Source organism: Chrysochloris asiatica, unplaced genomic scaffold (genome assembly GCF_000296735.1).
Source record: "Chrysochloris asiatica unplaced genomic scaffold, ChrAsi1.0 scaffold00035, whole genome shotgun sequence".
Classification (NCBI taxonomy): domain Eukaryota; kingdom Metazoa; phylum Chordata; class Mammalia; order Afrosoricida; family Chrysochloridae; genus Chrysochloris; species Chrysochloris asiatica.
In genome coordinates, this window is record NW_006408553.1 from 12,391,484 (window position 1) to 12,405,465 (window position 13,982).

Sequence of the window (13,982 nt, forward strand, 5' to 3'; positions counted from 1 at the left end):
AAAAAAAAAAAAAAAAAAAAGAAATCATCATTTGTCAATTTTTAGTGTCAAATCAAATAATAATATTGACAATTATTTGAAAAGGCTTTTAAAATACTCTTCTTATTTTCAAATATATGTCTGTGTGAGGTCAGATTTTTTTTTTCCTACATGCTTTAGTCAAAATCATATATGGCCATAGATACACTACAGAAGCAGACATGAAAATCTCCTGTCTTCTTCTATTAAGGCAGTCATTAACGAGATCTACAGAAATATGAAACATTGCTACTCTTTTCAATAGTTTTTTTGTTTGGGAAATATAAAAATTTTCATAAAAATATGTTACCTATATTAGTATGTAAATGGGGTTATAGTTACTATTTTTAAATGAATTATACATATTTGTAAATTTTCTTTTTATGGTTCTCAAAATTTTTTGAGTATTATAAAGGTTCTTGAAATGAAACAGTCTGATGGATGCTGATTGAATCTGAAACTCTTGGATTTATGAATGAGCTTTAGAATGATGAAGGGACTTGCTCACAGCTCCACAGACAGAGCCAAAATTTGGTCTTCAAAACACATTCTTATGCAATGAAACAAAATACAAAAGGATGAATATAAAGCTGATACTCTCCCATGTAAACAATCACATAATTCACAATAAAAACTTAAAACAAAAACAAAAACCATAGTCTTACATCCCATACAATGATTTTAAAATCTAATTCTCTTTTTATTCTCTTTGAGTTAGGTGCTAGCTATAAATATATCTGTCCGTTCACTTGTGTATTTATTCAAGGTGATACTAGTGCTGTTTTATGCCAGCAATATGAGATATAGAACACCCCGACCAATGATGAAATATCTTTTAACATTCCTATCTCCCAAATCACTACCTCCCTCCTGAACTCTTTAGTAGCACAGTCATTTGTTCATTTGGCAAGTATGTGTTTAGTACCACCAATGTGTGAGGCTCTGTATAGGCAATCTCCCCTTGAATGTCTTGCAAGCACTATAAACTCAGAACCACATGTGCTAACCTTACCTTTCCTCCCATGTACCTACTGCACTAACTGGTGCCATCAGCTACATTGAGGCTCCAGACTAACATCTGGTCACTATCCTTGTATCTCCACTCATTTTTTACCTCCACTGCACCCAACTCCCAAGTCCTGGGAAGTCCATCTCTTTAATACTTCTTGAATTTCCCACTTTTCCCCATCCATCCTAGTTCAGACTTCTTTTATCCCTCACTTGAATCATTCCAAATCTTCAAAATGATCTCTTTAGTTCCTGTAACTATAGCCAGAGCCACTTACAGCACCTCTTCTCATCTGTTCTCTATATTGCATTGGAGAGTACAAGCAGTTTGTAATCAGCTGTTAACCTAAAGGTTGGCAATTTGAGCCTACCCAGCAGTAGAAGAAAGACCTGGCAAACTGCTTCCATAAAAATGACAGAAAACCCTATGGAGTTCTACTCTGTAACACAAGGGATCATCATGAGGCATAATCAATTTGAACTAAATGGGTTTAGGGGTTTTTTTCTTATCATTAAAAGAGTCTGAAGAGTCTGAACCATCAATGGAGAAGAGCAGAGAGCGGGACCCTACCCAGAGAAGCAGTGATGCCTGAGATGGAGGCAGAGACGATGACATGGAGAGATGGAGCAGCTGGGAACCTTAGACACAGAGAGGGAGAGGGACTGTGTGCTGACGACCAGGGGGCAGGCTTGCAGGGTATATATACCCTTTGGTTGGCTGATGATGCATGGAGGGGATTGTAACCATGGCAATGAAACGATATACAATAGAATAAATGTAAAACAAATGTTCTCTCATGTAAAGTACCATATAATTCACAACAAAACATTAAGGAAAAAAAAAAGGGTCTGCGTTGAAGTTGTCATTTCTGGTTTACAGATGAGCAAACAGAAGCTCTGAGAATCAAATAATTTGTCCAAGTGATCTGGTTAAGTCACTCCCCTAACTTAATCGCTGAGGGCCCTTACTCTTGGTATAAAATTGTGTTGTTGTTGTTAAGTGCCAGCGAGTCAGTTCTGACCCACAGCGACCTTATATAGGGTTTCCAAGGAGCGGCTAATGAGTTTGAACTGCCGACCCTATGGTCAAGAGTTTATCCTACAGCCCAATCTCTCTAACAAGGTATATGAGGCTATGGATTACCATACCTACCTTGCCAGCCTCTCTTTTGCTCTTTGCTTATCTCCAAGCTTCTTAATACATACAATTCCCTCGGCCTGGGACACACTTTCCCTAATGGATTCCATTTAGATAGCTCTTCCTTCAGAAAATTCCCAGGACAACCTGTGCCCACCCTAACAGCAGCATTACACTGTCTGCTTGTTTCCTATTGCCCCAGTGTGCATTCCGTCCTGGGATTTCCCCCAACCTCCTAAATTTACATGTATTAAAAGTTTCCTTTTAGTTGTATGGGTTTTGACAAATGCATGATGTCATGTAGCCACCATTACAGTACCGGACAGAATCGTGTCAATGGCATAAAAAATTCCTTGTGCTTCACCTACTGGAGCCTCACCCCTCATCACACTGCCTGCTGACTTGACTACATCTTCTTCTTGAGTCCAGGGTCTGTCCTGTTTAAAAGTGTCCTCAACATGTGTCAGAGTGCCTGGCTCTCTGTGGATACTTACAAAGATCTGTTGAATGCAAGAACTGGAAACTCTTTTGTTGTACCTACAGTTTAAATCCTTGCCCCTGAATGTCAATGCTAACTAAGTGGCTCTCAATCCCTTCCATAGTTCCAGTTTGCTCCCAGGCCCCCCTGACACTGTTTCTTCCTGGATGGCATGTGACTGAATGAATCAAACCCACAGATGACTAAGGCTGCTATTTGTATGTCTGCAGGCTCAGGCAGAAGGACAGGCTCAGAGTAGTTCAGACGAACAGAGCTGCAACCCAAGAAATAGTGAAGGGGACTGGCCCACTGTGGGACAAAGTGGGGATAGATACTTGCAGTAAAGAAGAAAGGGAGCTAGTAGCCCTGAAAAGCTTTGGCTAGAATGTCTCACATTTAAATCAATGCACTACACAACCGGTTTAGTGTTAACTTGTTACCAAAGAGTCGACTTGGACTCATAGGGACCTTAGAGAACAGAGCAGAACTAATCCATAGGGTTTCCAAGGCTGTAAATCTTTATGAAAGCAGAATACCACATCTTTCTCCTGTGGAGGTTTAAAGTGCCAACCTTTTTGGTTAGCAGCCCAACTGTTAACCCTCTGCACTCCAGGGCTGAAATCCAATATATTACCAAGATGTTACATGAATTTAGGCAGCTCTGTGGACTGCTAGCACTTTGGCCTGAAAGTCTAGGCCCTGGTGGGAATTCTGTCTTTTTAGCTCCTCTGATTTTAGAAGGAGTTGGTAGACCTCCAAAGCTGTGGGTGGAGGGGAGAAGCTGTTGATAGTTGAACCGTCGGAGCCCAGACAATGGCTTTCTCTGTGCAGCTGGGTTTTGCACCTGGTGCCCGCACAAGGCCCTCTGTGCTTTTGTCCTTCCGCACACAGTGATGTCCACACACATAACTGGGCTTATAAATACCCTCCAAAGGAGAAGTGAAATCACTGACCAGTTCTCCTTTTCTCTGCTTAGTTGAAGCCTGGTACAAACTTACATTCCCCAGCACAGGGGACTCCACCTGCTTTTATGATTTTATGGTTGGGAAGTTTGGGGCAAACATCCTGTTTAGAATAAAATGAGACACTAGACTGACTGCTGGGGCTAAATTTATCACCTGGAAACTTCAAACAAAAATAACATAGAAAGTCAAGGAAAGACCCCAGGCCTATTAGTACACCATTCACAGAAATGGAACTTTAAAGTCTTTTTCAAGTGAGCATCTTACCTGTACATAGAAGGTCCTGGAGTTTGTTATTATTTCAAACAGGTTGTCTCTCATTAAGAGATCGCTATATAGAGAAAGAGAAAAAAGTTACCAACCATACTTGTCCAAAGTCAAAATACTAGTGCCCCTCTATCATAAAAAGGAGGGTGGAGGTCTGATCCCCCAAACAGTCGGGAAGTCCTCTGGCCTTATTTCCTAGGAGGCCACAGAAGGTTTATGCCATCCAGATGGACCTCCTAACCAATTCTAACAAACAATTCCAACAAACACCTTTCCTCCAAAAATATCCTCCCACCTAATATCCACCATGCCCTTCAATTTCTAGTTTTCTCGTTTTTTAACCGCTAAGATTAAGTGTTTTGTATGAAGCACTATTTTGAGTGTTTTCTTGTATATTATTTCATTCAATCTTCTCAACAATTAAATAAAGCAGGTGTGACTTTTTCCATATTATGGATTAGGAAATCTAGGTTCAGAGAGGTTAAATGACTTGCTTCTGATGCTAGAGTTAGTAAGTGGCAGAGATAGGCAACCAACTCTTTAATTTCTGAAACCTTCCTTCATCCAGTGATCAACTTCAGAAAAGTTTCTGCTCTGTGCCTCATGGAACTGGGCACAGGGGACAAGAAGCTAAATGGGAGAAAAGGAAGAGGAGAAGAAATAGCTTTAAGTGCTTCAACCTGGGTATGGGTTCTGGAAGCAGAATCCCAACTTCTACAAGGAAGAAGTAGCCAATGCTCAGTTGTTGTTAAGTGCCATTGAAATGGTTCCGACTCATAGCGATCCTAGCGGCTGGTGAGTTTGAACCACCAACCATGCAGTCTAACACATTAATCCAGGACTCCTGTTCAGTAGCACACTTCATATCAGCCAAAACTATTTACAGTGTTAAATGCCTGCTATGTGTATCCAGTCACCGCAAGTAATATATAAGGAATGAAAGATCTAATTCCTACCACACACAAAAAAAATTTGGCAATGCAAAACAATACAGTCAAAACCAAACCCACTACTGTCAAGTCAGTTCTAACAGCGACCCATAGGACAGAGCAGAACTGCTCCTTAGGGCTTCCAAGACTATGAGTCTTTACAGAACCAGACAGCCTTAATCTTTCTCCCATGGAGTGGCTGATGGGTTTGAATTGCTGACACTGCGGTTAGCAGCCCAATGTTTAACCCACTGTGCCACTAGGGCTCCTAAGACTATACAATCTGATGTTAAATTGTGGATTATTCGCCAAGAGTTAGAATAAGTCCAAGGAAGGCCTGGTCATGGAGAGGGTTAGCTTCATGAATGAGGACCTAGAAGGAAATGGCAGGGGCTGGGCCAGTGACATGGGCATCTAGGCAAAGGAAAAGTGTGACACTACAGATCCACATAGGAAGGAGTGCAAGATGGGGGTCAGGCAAACCTGGGGCTAAATCCTGATTCACCTAGGGAAAAGTTATTTTAGGGAAGTATTTAAAACTTTATGAGCATCTGTAACCCCAATTGTAACCCTGAAGAGGCTGCTCACTGAAAAGATCAGTTGTAAGGTATACAATATACCTGGCACCAAGCATGTCACTGGGGACACATTTTACTAATAATTATTACCTTCCGAGTTTCTAAATAGAAGGGGCTATTCTTTCTGGCTAAAATATTTAAATTTTTAAAGTATTCATGCACATATGGTATAGTCCTGCTGTGGCACCATAGGATAAGCACTTGACCTCAAGGCTGGTCTGAACTACAAGATTAATGTTTCAAACTTACCAGCTGCTCCTCAGAAACCCTATACAGGGTTGCTATCAGTTGGAATCACGACAACAGCATTGAACAACAGTAACAGCATAGTACAGTCACAAAATCAACTACTGAAAAAATGAAAGGAAAGCAGAGAAGCAACCCCCACCAATTTCACATCCATTTTTTTCCGGCTACAGGGTGTCTTTCAAGTCAACAAACGTTTATTGATTATCCAAATTTTCTAAAACTCTTGACTGAGTTAGCAAGAGGTCACATGGTCTAAAAGGCCTGGAACCTACAGAGCCCTGAGGACTTCCTTCTCAGCTGATCTTCAATAACCTCCATTCTTTTGCTCCCCAAGTATAGTAAGAGTCTGGCAGAGGACAGATTTAAGGAAAGGTGGAGACATTCTTAGCATTACACTCAATCTTGGTTCCCTAAACCACCCCCAACAAGCATAGGTGTTCTGACAGGCCCTACAGTCTACGGGGTCAGGACCAATTTAGAATCCAAGGATCTAGTCAGATCCAACCTTTCCTCTCCTACTCCGAACCTCTGCAACCACATTACTAGAATTTTCAACTATAGCTACTTTCATGAGTGGTAACTTATTACTGGGAGCTTCCCTAATTTTCCCTCCTGTCTACATGCCGCCTACAAGGCTCGGTATAGTGCTTCAGTCCCTGCTTCCCTAGGTCACGTTCTGCTTTCGTGTAGGACCGTCCAACACCTACCATGGACAGCTTCATAAGAGACCAGTCCACCTGCTGCTAGTAGATTCCCCGATAACTCTGACTCTGCACACACAGTCCATGGGAGGGAGAGACAGATAAACCACAATCCCTAGAGACTACTGACTGAGGACCAGAATTAGGATTCCTAGGTGTGCCCAGATACCTTTGTGATCGCTAAAGTTTAGTTCTAAGGGCATCTATCTGTATTTGGTGTTGGATATGAGGGGGCTCTTGTCTTGGGGGGCAAGGTCCCAAAACTGTCCTATGCACCTGTGGGCTGTGTTCTATGTGCTGTGTCCTGGGTGCTTGGAAGGTAACAATTTACAGGTACATGAAAGAGGAACACATTAAAAATCCTTCCTGTCCAATGTTAGTAATCCAAAATTGCTATGAATCATCCTTGTGTTAATGAAGCGTTAAAGATTTTGTCACAAGGGGGAGAAAAAAAATGGAATAAGAAGTTCAGAGAAGAGGATTCCACTAGTAAAAGCAGTAATCTCAACAGATGCTGAAAAGTGAGTGACCTAAGGGACAGTCTCCCCACTAAATCCCAGTCCTCCCATAAAGTGAGCGCTTACTTCTAACACCTGACAAGTATCTGAACACCACTCTTTCCTTCATTTCTGTATTCCATCTTTTTTCTCCACCAGAAAGTAATAACATAAGTTTATCTCCAAAGGAGCCAGAGGGAGGCAATGGGAAGAGGGTATTGCCCAGTGTGATCTCACAGCTGTGTCAGTGCAGATCCAGTGAGTCAGCCACAAGATATCGGGCCCCACCCCTTGCTCTTGGAAGAAGATAGGACTTTTGAATCGAGTTTCAGAAGGGGAATTAATGAAGATTTCAGAGGAGAAATAGGGGTTACAGTCCAAAAAGAATAAGCATAGACAACAATTACCCAGACTTGACCAGACACTCATGGGTCTTGACAACATCCTTCAGAAATATAGTACGCAGTGGCTCTCGGTCCTGGTGGGAAAACATAAAAAGATGAGTAAGTCAGTCTGTCTGCATGACCTAACTCAGACCAACTGGTAGATGCCCCTCTCTTATCAGAGATGGTTGGCTGAAACCAGGCTGACAAACAAGCCAAGGACTCAAATTAAATCATCAAGAGACAAAAAATAAAAAATCTAGGATGACCCATTATAGCTTTGACCACAGAGCAGTTCACTATATAAAGGGAGGAAGTCAGGACCACTTTGATATCACTGTAAAGTTGTGAACACAGGATGAATGGAGGTAAGACAGGGGTGCCTTTGACGTTTGCATGTGTAGCCATGAATCTATTCACACACACACTCACGTGGGTACACACTCATGTGTCTCCTAGTTTCTGTGACCTCTCAGAAAGGCTTCAAAGGTACTACAAACCTGTTCACACTTGAAGTAGCAGATGCTAAAGTTATCCAGGGCAAAGAAGCGACGTTTCCAGCTCTTCCGCTGAAATTAAAAATAAAGAGGCAAGACATTAGGGGAAGGTACGTAACATTTTGGAGAGGTGTTCTAATTCATGTCTCTTAGAGGCCCAGTCCATGTAAGGCAGGCTCCCACATTCAGTGAGGCCAACGGCTTTTCCTATCAGGGACAATACTTCTGACATTCTGAAAGGTCACTTGGCTCCAAACATCTCAATGGCTTGAGCTGTGGCTAACATGGAGGACCACAGTCTCTCCTCTCAATCTCGTCTCCCTCTGTTACCTCCATACCCACCAGCTCCGAGGAGTCACCAGAATCCCGACCCAGCCCCTATGTTGACACTTACCACATTCCCTTGCTTCACACAGTAGCCACTCTTAATGAGGGGAGGCCCAGTGGAAGCACGGCAGCCTGTTGTAGGGATGTAACTCTGAGACCTTCGGAGGATGGCGTGGGACCCTGGCTCATTCCCTTCCTGCCCATCCCCACCATTCTACAAGGAAACAGTGTCAGGATTAGCACCTCCCTCTCAATCTTCTTCAGTCACATTCCCCACCCAGCCACCCAACCCCCTCTCTGACCCAACTGACCAAATCTTTGTCAGTGTTACTCATACAAGAAGTAAACATTTACTTTGTTCCTGTCAGACACTACAATGTGTGCTTTCGTAGAACAAAGCTTGGAGAAATTAAGCAGACCCAGGAAAGAAGGACAGAGAATGCAAACCAAAGCAGGCGATAGCAGCACAAATGGGAGAGGGACTTATCTCTAATCCCACCTGCCTTTGGTAGCAGCATTTCCTCTGGGCTTAGAGAAGGTGGCCTCAATTTCTGAACTACTATTACTCACCCATCCCTACCCCATCTGCACTAGCTTCACCCACTTTCAACCACCCTTCCCTCCATTACGGTCCACTGTGTATATCACCAGGCATACCAAACACACTACCATGCCCTCATTGCCCCCTGGCAGTCCCAGGCCCCAGCACCTGATTGATGGGTGTGTGTACCACCACCCCTCCAATGATCTCTGTCTTGTAGGCCACCTGTGGCTTCTTCTCCAGGCCCACGGTAACTGCTGGGCTCTTGATAACTTCAGTTGCCAAGGGCAGGCTCCCACCTTTGGGTACCTAGGAAAATGGGAGCATGGTCAACAAGAAATAAAAGGCTTAGGATAAGGGAGAACCAAATGTAGGGCATGGGGGAGAGGTGAGGAAAGTTAATGTTGTAGTAAGGCACCCCTGTTTTCCCTAGCCCTTCCATGGATCTAGATTTCAATGTAAGGAAGTGTGCCATCAATCCCCTCCACAAACACAGAAACTTATTTTCCAAAAAAAAATTAAGCAACTACTATGGACCTGGTGTGGTGCTGTAGGACAAGCATTGGACTACTAACTGCAAGGTTGGTGGTTCTAACCCACCAGCCACTCCTTGGAAACCCTATACAGGGTCGTTATGAGTCAGTACCAACTCGATGGCATGTAACAACAACTTTGAATCAAGGGAGCCCTGGTAGCACAGTGGTCTACGAGTTGGGTTTTTAACTACAAGGTCAACAGTTCAAATCTACCAGCTGTTCTTCTGTAGAAGATGAGGCTTTCTGCTCCCATAAAGATTTACAGCCTTAGAAATCCTATATAGAGTAGTATGAGTCGAAATCTGTTCGATGGCATACAACCCACGAGACCGTGAACTACGAGCCCTGGTGGCACAGTGATTAAAGTGCTCAGTTGCTAACTAAAAGGTTCAAACCTACCAGTCACGCCATGGGAGAGAGATGTGGCGTTCTGCCTCTGTAAAGATTGTTGTTGTTAAATGCCGTCGAGTCAGTTCCGACCCATAGCAACCCTCTAAAGGGTTTCCAAGGAGCGACTGGTGAGCTTGAACCACCAACCTTGCAGTTCAAACTGACTTTGCAGTCTAGCACATTAACCCACAGTGCCACACCAGGACTCCCTGTAAAGATTACAGCCTTGGAAACTCTATGGTGCAGTACTGCTTTATCCTATAGGGTCACTGTGAGTTGGAATCAATTCAACGGCAATGGTTTGGATTTGGAGTTACTATGAACCAGTAAATCCCTGGCTAGGGACTAAAGATAAAATAGCAAACAACACAGACATGGGCTTTGCTTTCACGGCACTTACATGCTAGTAGGTAAAATTGATATTTTTAAAGCACAACAACATGTAAACAACCAAATCAGAATGATTAAAATTGTGGTGAATGCCATAAAAAAAAAAAAATGATGAGTCAAGATGGAAGCTAGCAAGGACACTAATACGTGGAGTGATGAGGGGAGCTTCCCAGAGGGCAACATGTTGAAATAGTGATGTGGAAGATGAAAAGGAGCAAGAGAATGCGAAGAAGGGAGAAAGAACATGGTAGACAGGTGAAATCACTAAAACCGCATGCTGAATATGCCAGGGAGTATTAGAGGAGAATGAACTGTGGAGCCAAAGAGCCTAGTTATAATTCCTAACAAAATGACCATTGGTAAAAACAGGGGCGTAGTTAATCTTACAGTCCACAAACAGAGGACCCTAGGACCATTGAAGGAGAAGAGCATGACCGGAATGTGGGACCATATCCAGAGAAGCAGTGACGGCAGAGATGAGAGCATGGAGAGAGAAAGCAGCTGAGGACTCTAGACTCAAGGAAAGACAAAGACTGAGTGCTTGTGGCCAGGAGGCAGGCTTGCAGGATGTGTCCTTTGGTTATTTAAATGATTATTCCCGAGTGTTTTTGTGTACATCTCCCTCCCCCCCCCACGCAAAAAACAGAGGGAATAGAAGCAAATACTGTTGAGTGATGATGCATGGAGGAGACGGTAATCATTACAATGAAATGATGAGTGTGAAACCAATGTTCTCCCATGTAAACTAATAAAAACTTAAAAAAAAATGACCGTTGGTAAATGATTTAACTTCTCTAAGCCTAAACTCTGATGTGTAAAATAGGCTGAGGATTAATATTTCTGTCATAAAGTTGTTGTGGTTATCAATTGTTAGAGTATAAAGAAATAACATTTTAAAGTTCTAGAAATGATTAAAATTTATATTTTATAAATACCAACATTTACAAATATAACCCTTTTTTTTTTTTTTGGTACAAGGAGTTGTATTTGCTACTTTTTGGCAGAGTGATAGCACCATAGCTGATGAGAGAACTGGAGACTTTTATAGCTAATGAGAGACCACAGGTTAGAGGCTACAAACTGGTCTGGTAGCCCACAGGCAGAATCTGTCCAAATTGTGTTTTGTTTCTCCTATACAGCATGTTTTTAATCCACGTTTAAAATTGAGATATTCCATATGAAAATCCAGATTTCTAGCTAAACAGCACTTCCCTCTAAAGATGGGAAATATGTTGTATAGTTTTCCATAATCCCTACCATTCTTCATTCTTCCCAATACTGTGGCCACAGGCCAGACTATTTTTATCCTCATTTATGGTGATGTTTTTCTTCCTCCTTGCTCATTTCTACAATTTGTACTGGAGTCTGCACACTCTGATGAAATCCTTCATTTTGTAATGGAAAAAAAAAGAGAGAGACAGAGGCCCCAGTAGTCATTTTCCCAAAGCCATGACTAATAACTGCACTGAGAGTAGACCCTGAATTCCAACCAGTGTACTCTCCACAGCATTCCTATACCTCGCCTTCACAAGAACTGACTACTCTGCTTCTATCTGCCAAAGACAGGGACTGCAGACCATAGTATGCGGTTTCTATTCAAAGGAGGAAGACCACTAGTTTGAGCTCTCAGCTTACATATATATATGTGTGTATGACGAGAATCCTCATTCTTCTTTCCTTCTGGCTGTCTGAGAGATGCTATTATTTGTTAGCTGCCGTCCATTCACTCAGTACTAACTCATGACAACCTCCTGCACAACAGACCAAAGCTTCTGGGCCCTTGACCATCCTCATGAGTGGCTGTGAATCAGACAGCTGTGATCCAGGGGGATCATATCTTTCAGAAGTAGATTGCTAGGCCTTTCTTTCTAGTCTGTCTTAGTCTGAAAGCTCCATCGAAACCTGTTCAGCATCAGTCACACATACGCATCCGTGAGCTGCTTTGGCTGGGGATTGAACCTGGGTCTGCCACACGAAAGATAATTCTACTACTAACCCATTATCTAAAAGATAATGCTCTCAGGGGCCATCAAGTTGATTGTGATTCGTAGCGACCCTGAAGGTCAGGATACTGCTGTGTGGCTGCAGGATAAGCACTGAACCACGAGGTTGGTGGTTCAAACTCAACAGCCACTCCACAGAAACCCTACACAGGGTCTGTATGAGTCAGAACCGACTCAGTGGCATGCCACTTAACAAAAGGACAGAGCAGAACTACCTCACAGAGCTTCCTAGGCTGTAATCTTTATGGGAGCAAATCACTAGGTCTTTTCTGTAGAGCAACTGATGATTTTGAAAAGCCTCTGTTTTGGTGAACTTAATCATTGTGCCACCAAGGACTGCTCCATGTCTGAGAGATAACAGATATTCCCATTTAGTGCCAGGTAATGTGCTAAATTCTTTACTACATTATCTCTGATCATCACAGCAATTTTATCAAGCAGACATTATTTTCTCCATTTTAGAAATGAGGCCTAAAGCTCAATAAAATTAAGTCATTTGCTCCACAACTATCTGACTACCCATTGCTAAATATTAACCAACCTAAGACACCCTTTGTAACTTTCTCTGAGTTTTACTATTGTATGATGGCATTTCTTTAAAGCTGCTGATTATGGAAGGAGTGTTTAGTGATATAACCATTATGGGATAGCAGAAATATCCTCAGATCTCAAAGGACCCAAATGAGATCCAGAAACCCAGAAAAGATTATTGTCTAAGAAACCCTATGAGGTAGTTGTATTCTGTCCTGTTATTGTTATTGTTGCTAAGTGCCATGCCATTGAATTGGTTCCAACCCATAAGGAACTAGCCGTTTAGTGTTCCCAATGACCAGAAAACGACCAGCTAAGAAGCTTGGCTGTTGTGTTTCCTCTCAAAATCTAGTCAACCTAGTTAGGAGACCACTGGTGATCACCTCCCATGTCACCATGTTATGGACTGCTTCCAACCACCAAGAGCTTCTCTAAAACAACTGCCATTGCATATGAGAAACTAAATCAGCCAGAAAGCTCTGGACATCTACTTCCCAAATGATAAAAAAAATTAGCCATTGAAAACCCTATAGAGTTCTACTCTGGCACCCATGGGGTCACCATGAATGGAAGACAACTGGAGGGCAACTGGTAGTGGCAATGTATAAGACAAAACTATGCTACACTGCTAGAAAAACAGGTCATTCTTAGATCTGCCCATATTCAAGAGGCTTTATTAAAAGGTGTGCCCTCTTCCATCCTCAAATAGAGTATCCCCTGATAAGGAAGATCCACATGTATCTCATCTACAATGCAAGAAAAACAAGAACTCATCCTTCTAGCCAATCATACAGCCAGAATCCATGAGGAATAATCCAATCTGTTTGGGAGAAACCATGCTTTACTTTCGCTACTAAATTTTCCACCTTTTTGGGAAATATAATGGATTCAATAGTATTCCCAGAAAATTCATGTACCAGAACTTCAGAGTGTGATCTTATTTGGAAATAAGATCTTTGCACATGTAATCAAGTTAAGATGAAGTCATACTGGGTTAGGGAAGAACATAAATCCAATGAGTGATGTCCTTAGAAGAGAAGAAATGGGCACACAAACACACAGGCAAGAATGTCATGTGACGACGAAGCAAAGATCAGAATAATGCAGATACAAGTCAAAGAATGCCAAAAAGAAAAAAAGCCAGGAGTCACCAAAAAGCTTAGAAGAGGCACGATAGAACTGTTTCCTAGAGCTTTCAGAGGTAGCATGGCCTTGTGATACCTTGATTTCATACTTCTAATCTTCAGACTGTGAGAGAATTTGTTTCAGCACAATTTGTCTCTTATTTTAAGCTACCAAGTTTCTGATAATTTGTTTCAGCAGCCCTGGGAAACTAATACAGGAAGTATTTGGAATTCTTTGAGAGAACCCAATACTTTAAATACCACATGTCAATCATTTTTTCAATCATAAGGACTCAATGAATTTAGTATAAAATGAGCAGAGGATCTGAGGGTGAAAAAAACTGGATCCATCTTGGCTCCTTTAAGATCATGGGCAAGTCAGTTTACTCCCTTGACATTTCCATGTCTGCACTATAAATGAGGATAATAACACTG

At 42.1% G+C, this 13,982-nt stretch overlaps 1 protein-coding gene across 1 annotated transcript in view; it reads right to left on the reverse strand.

The window, feature by feature from the left end:
- The window catches only part of PLEKHA2 (pleckstrin homology domain containing, family A (phosphoinositide binding specific) member 2), a 71,698-nt gene that overhangs the window by 18,300 nt on the left and 39,416 nt on the right, over window positions 1–13,982 (reverse strand). Inside the window, exons 5-9 of the mRNA XM_006859942.1 lie at window positions 8,742–8,882; window positions 8,100–8,246; window positions 7,709–7,777; window positions 7,233–7,303; window positions 3,872–3,935 (exon numbers count right to left, since the gene is read on the reverse strand). Of these exons, the coding sequence (XP_006860004.1) occupies window positions 3,872–3,935; window positions 7,233–7,303; window positions 7,709–7,777; window positions 8,100–8,246; window positions 8,742–8,882 (492 nt within the window). The remainder of the gene's footprint in view (window positions 1–3,871; window positions 3,936–7,232; window positions 7,304–7,708; window positions 7,778–8,099; window positions 8,247–8,741; window positions 8,883–13,982) is intronic.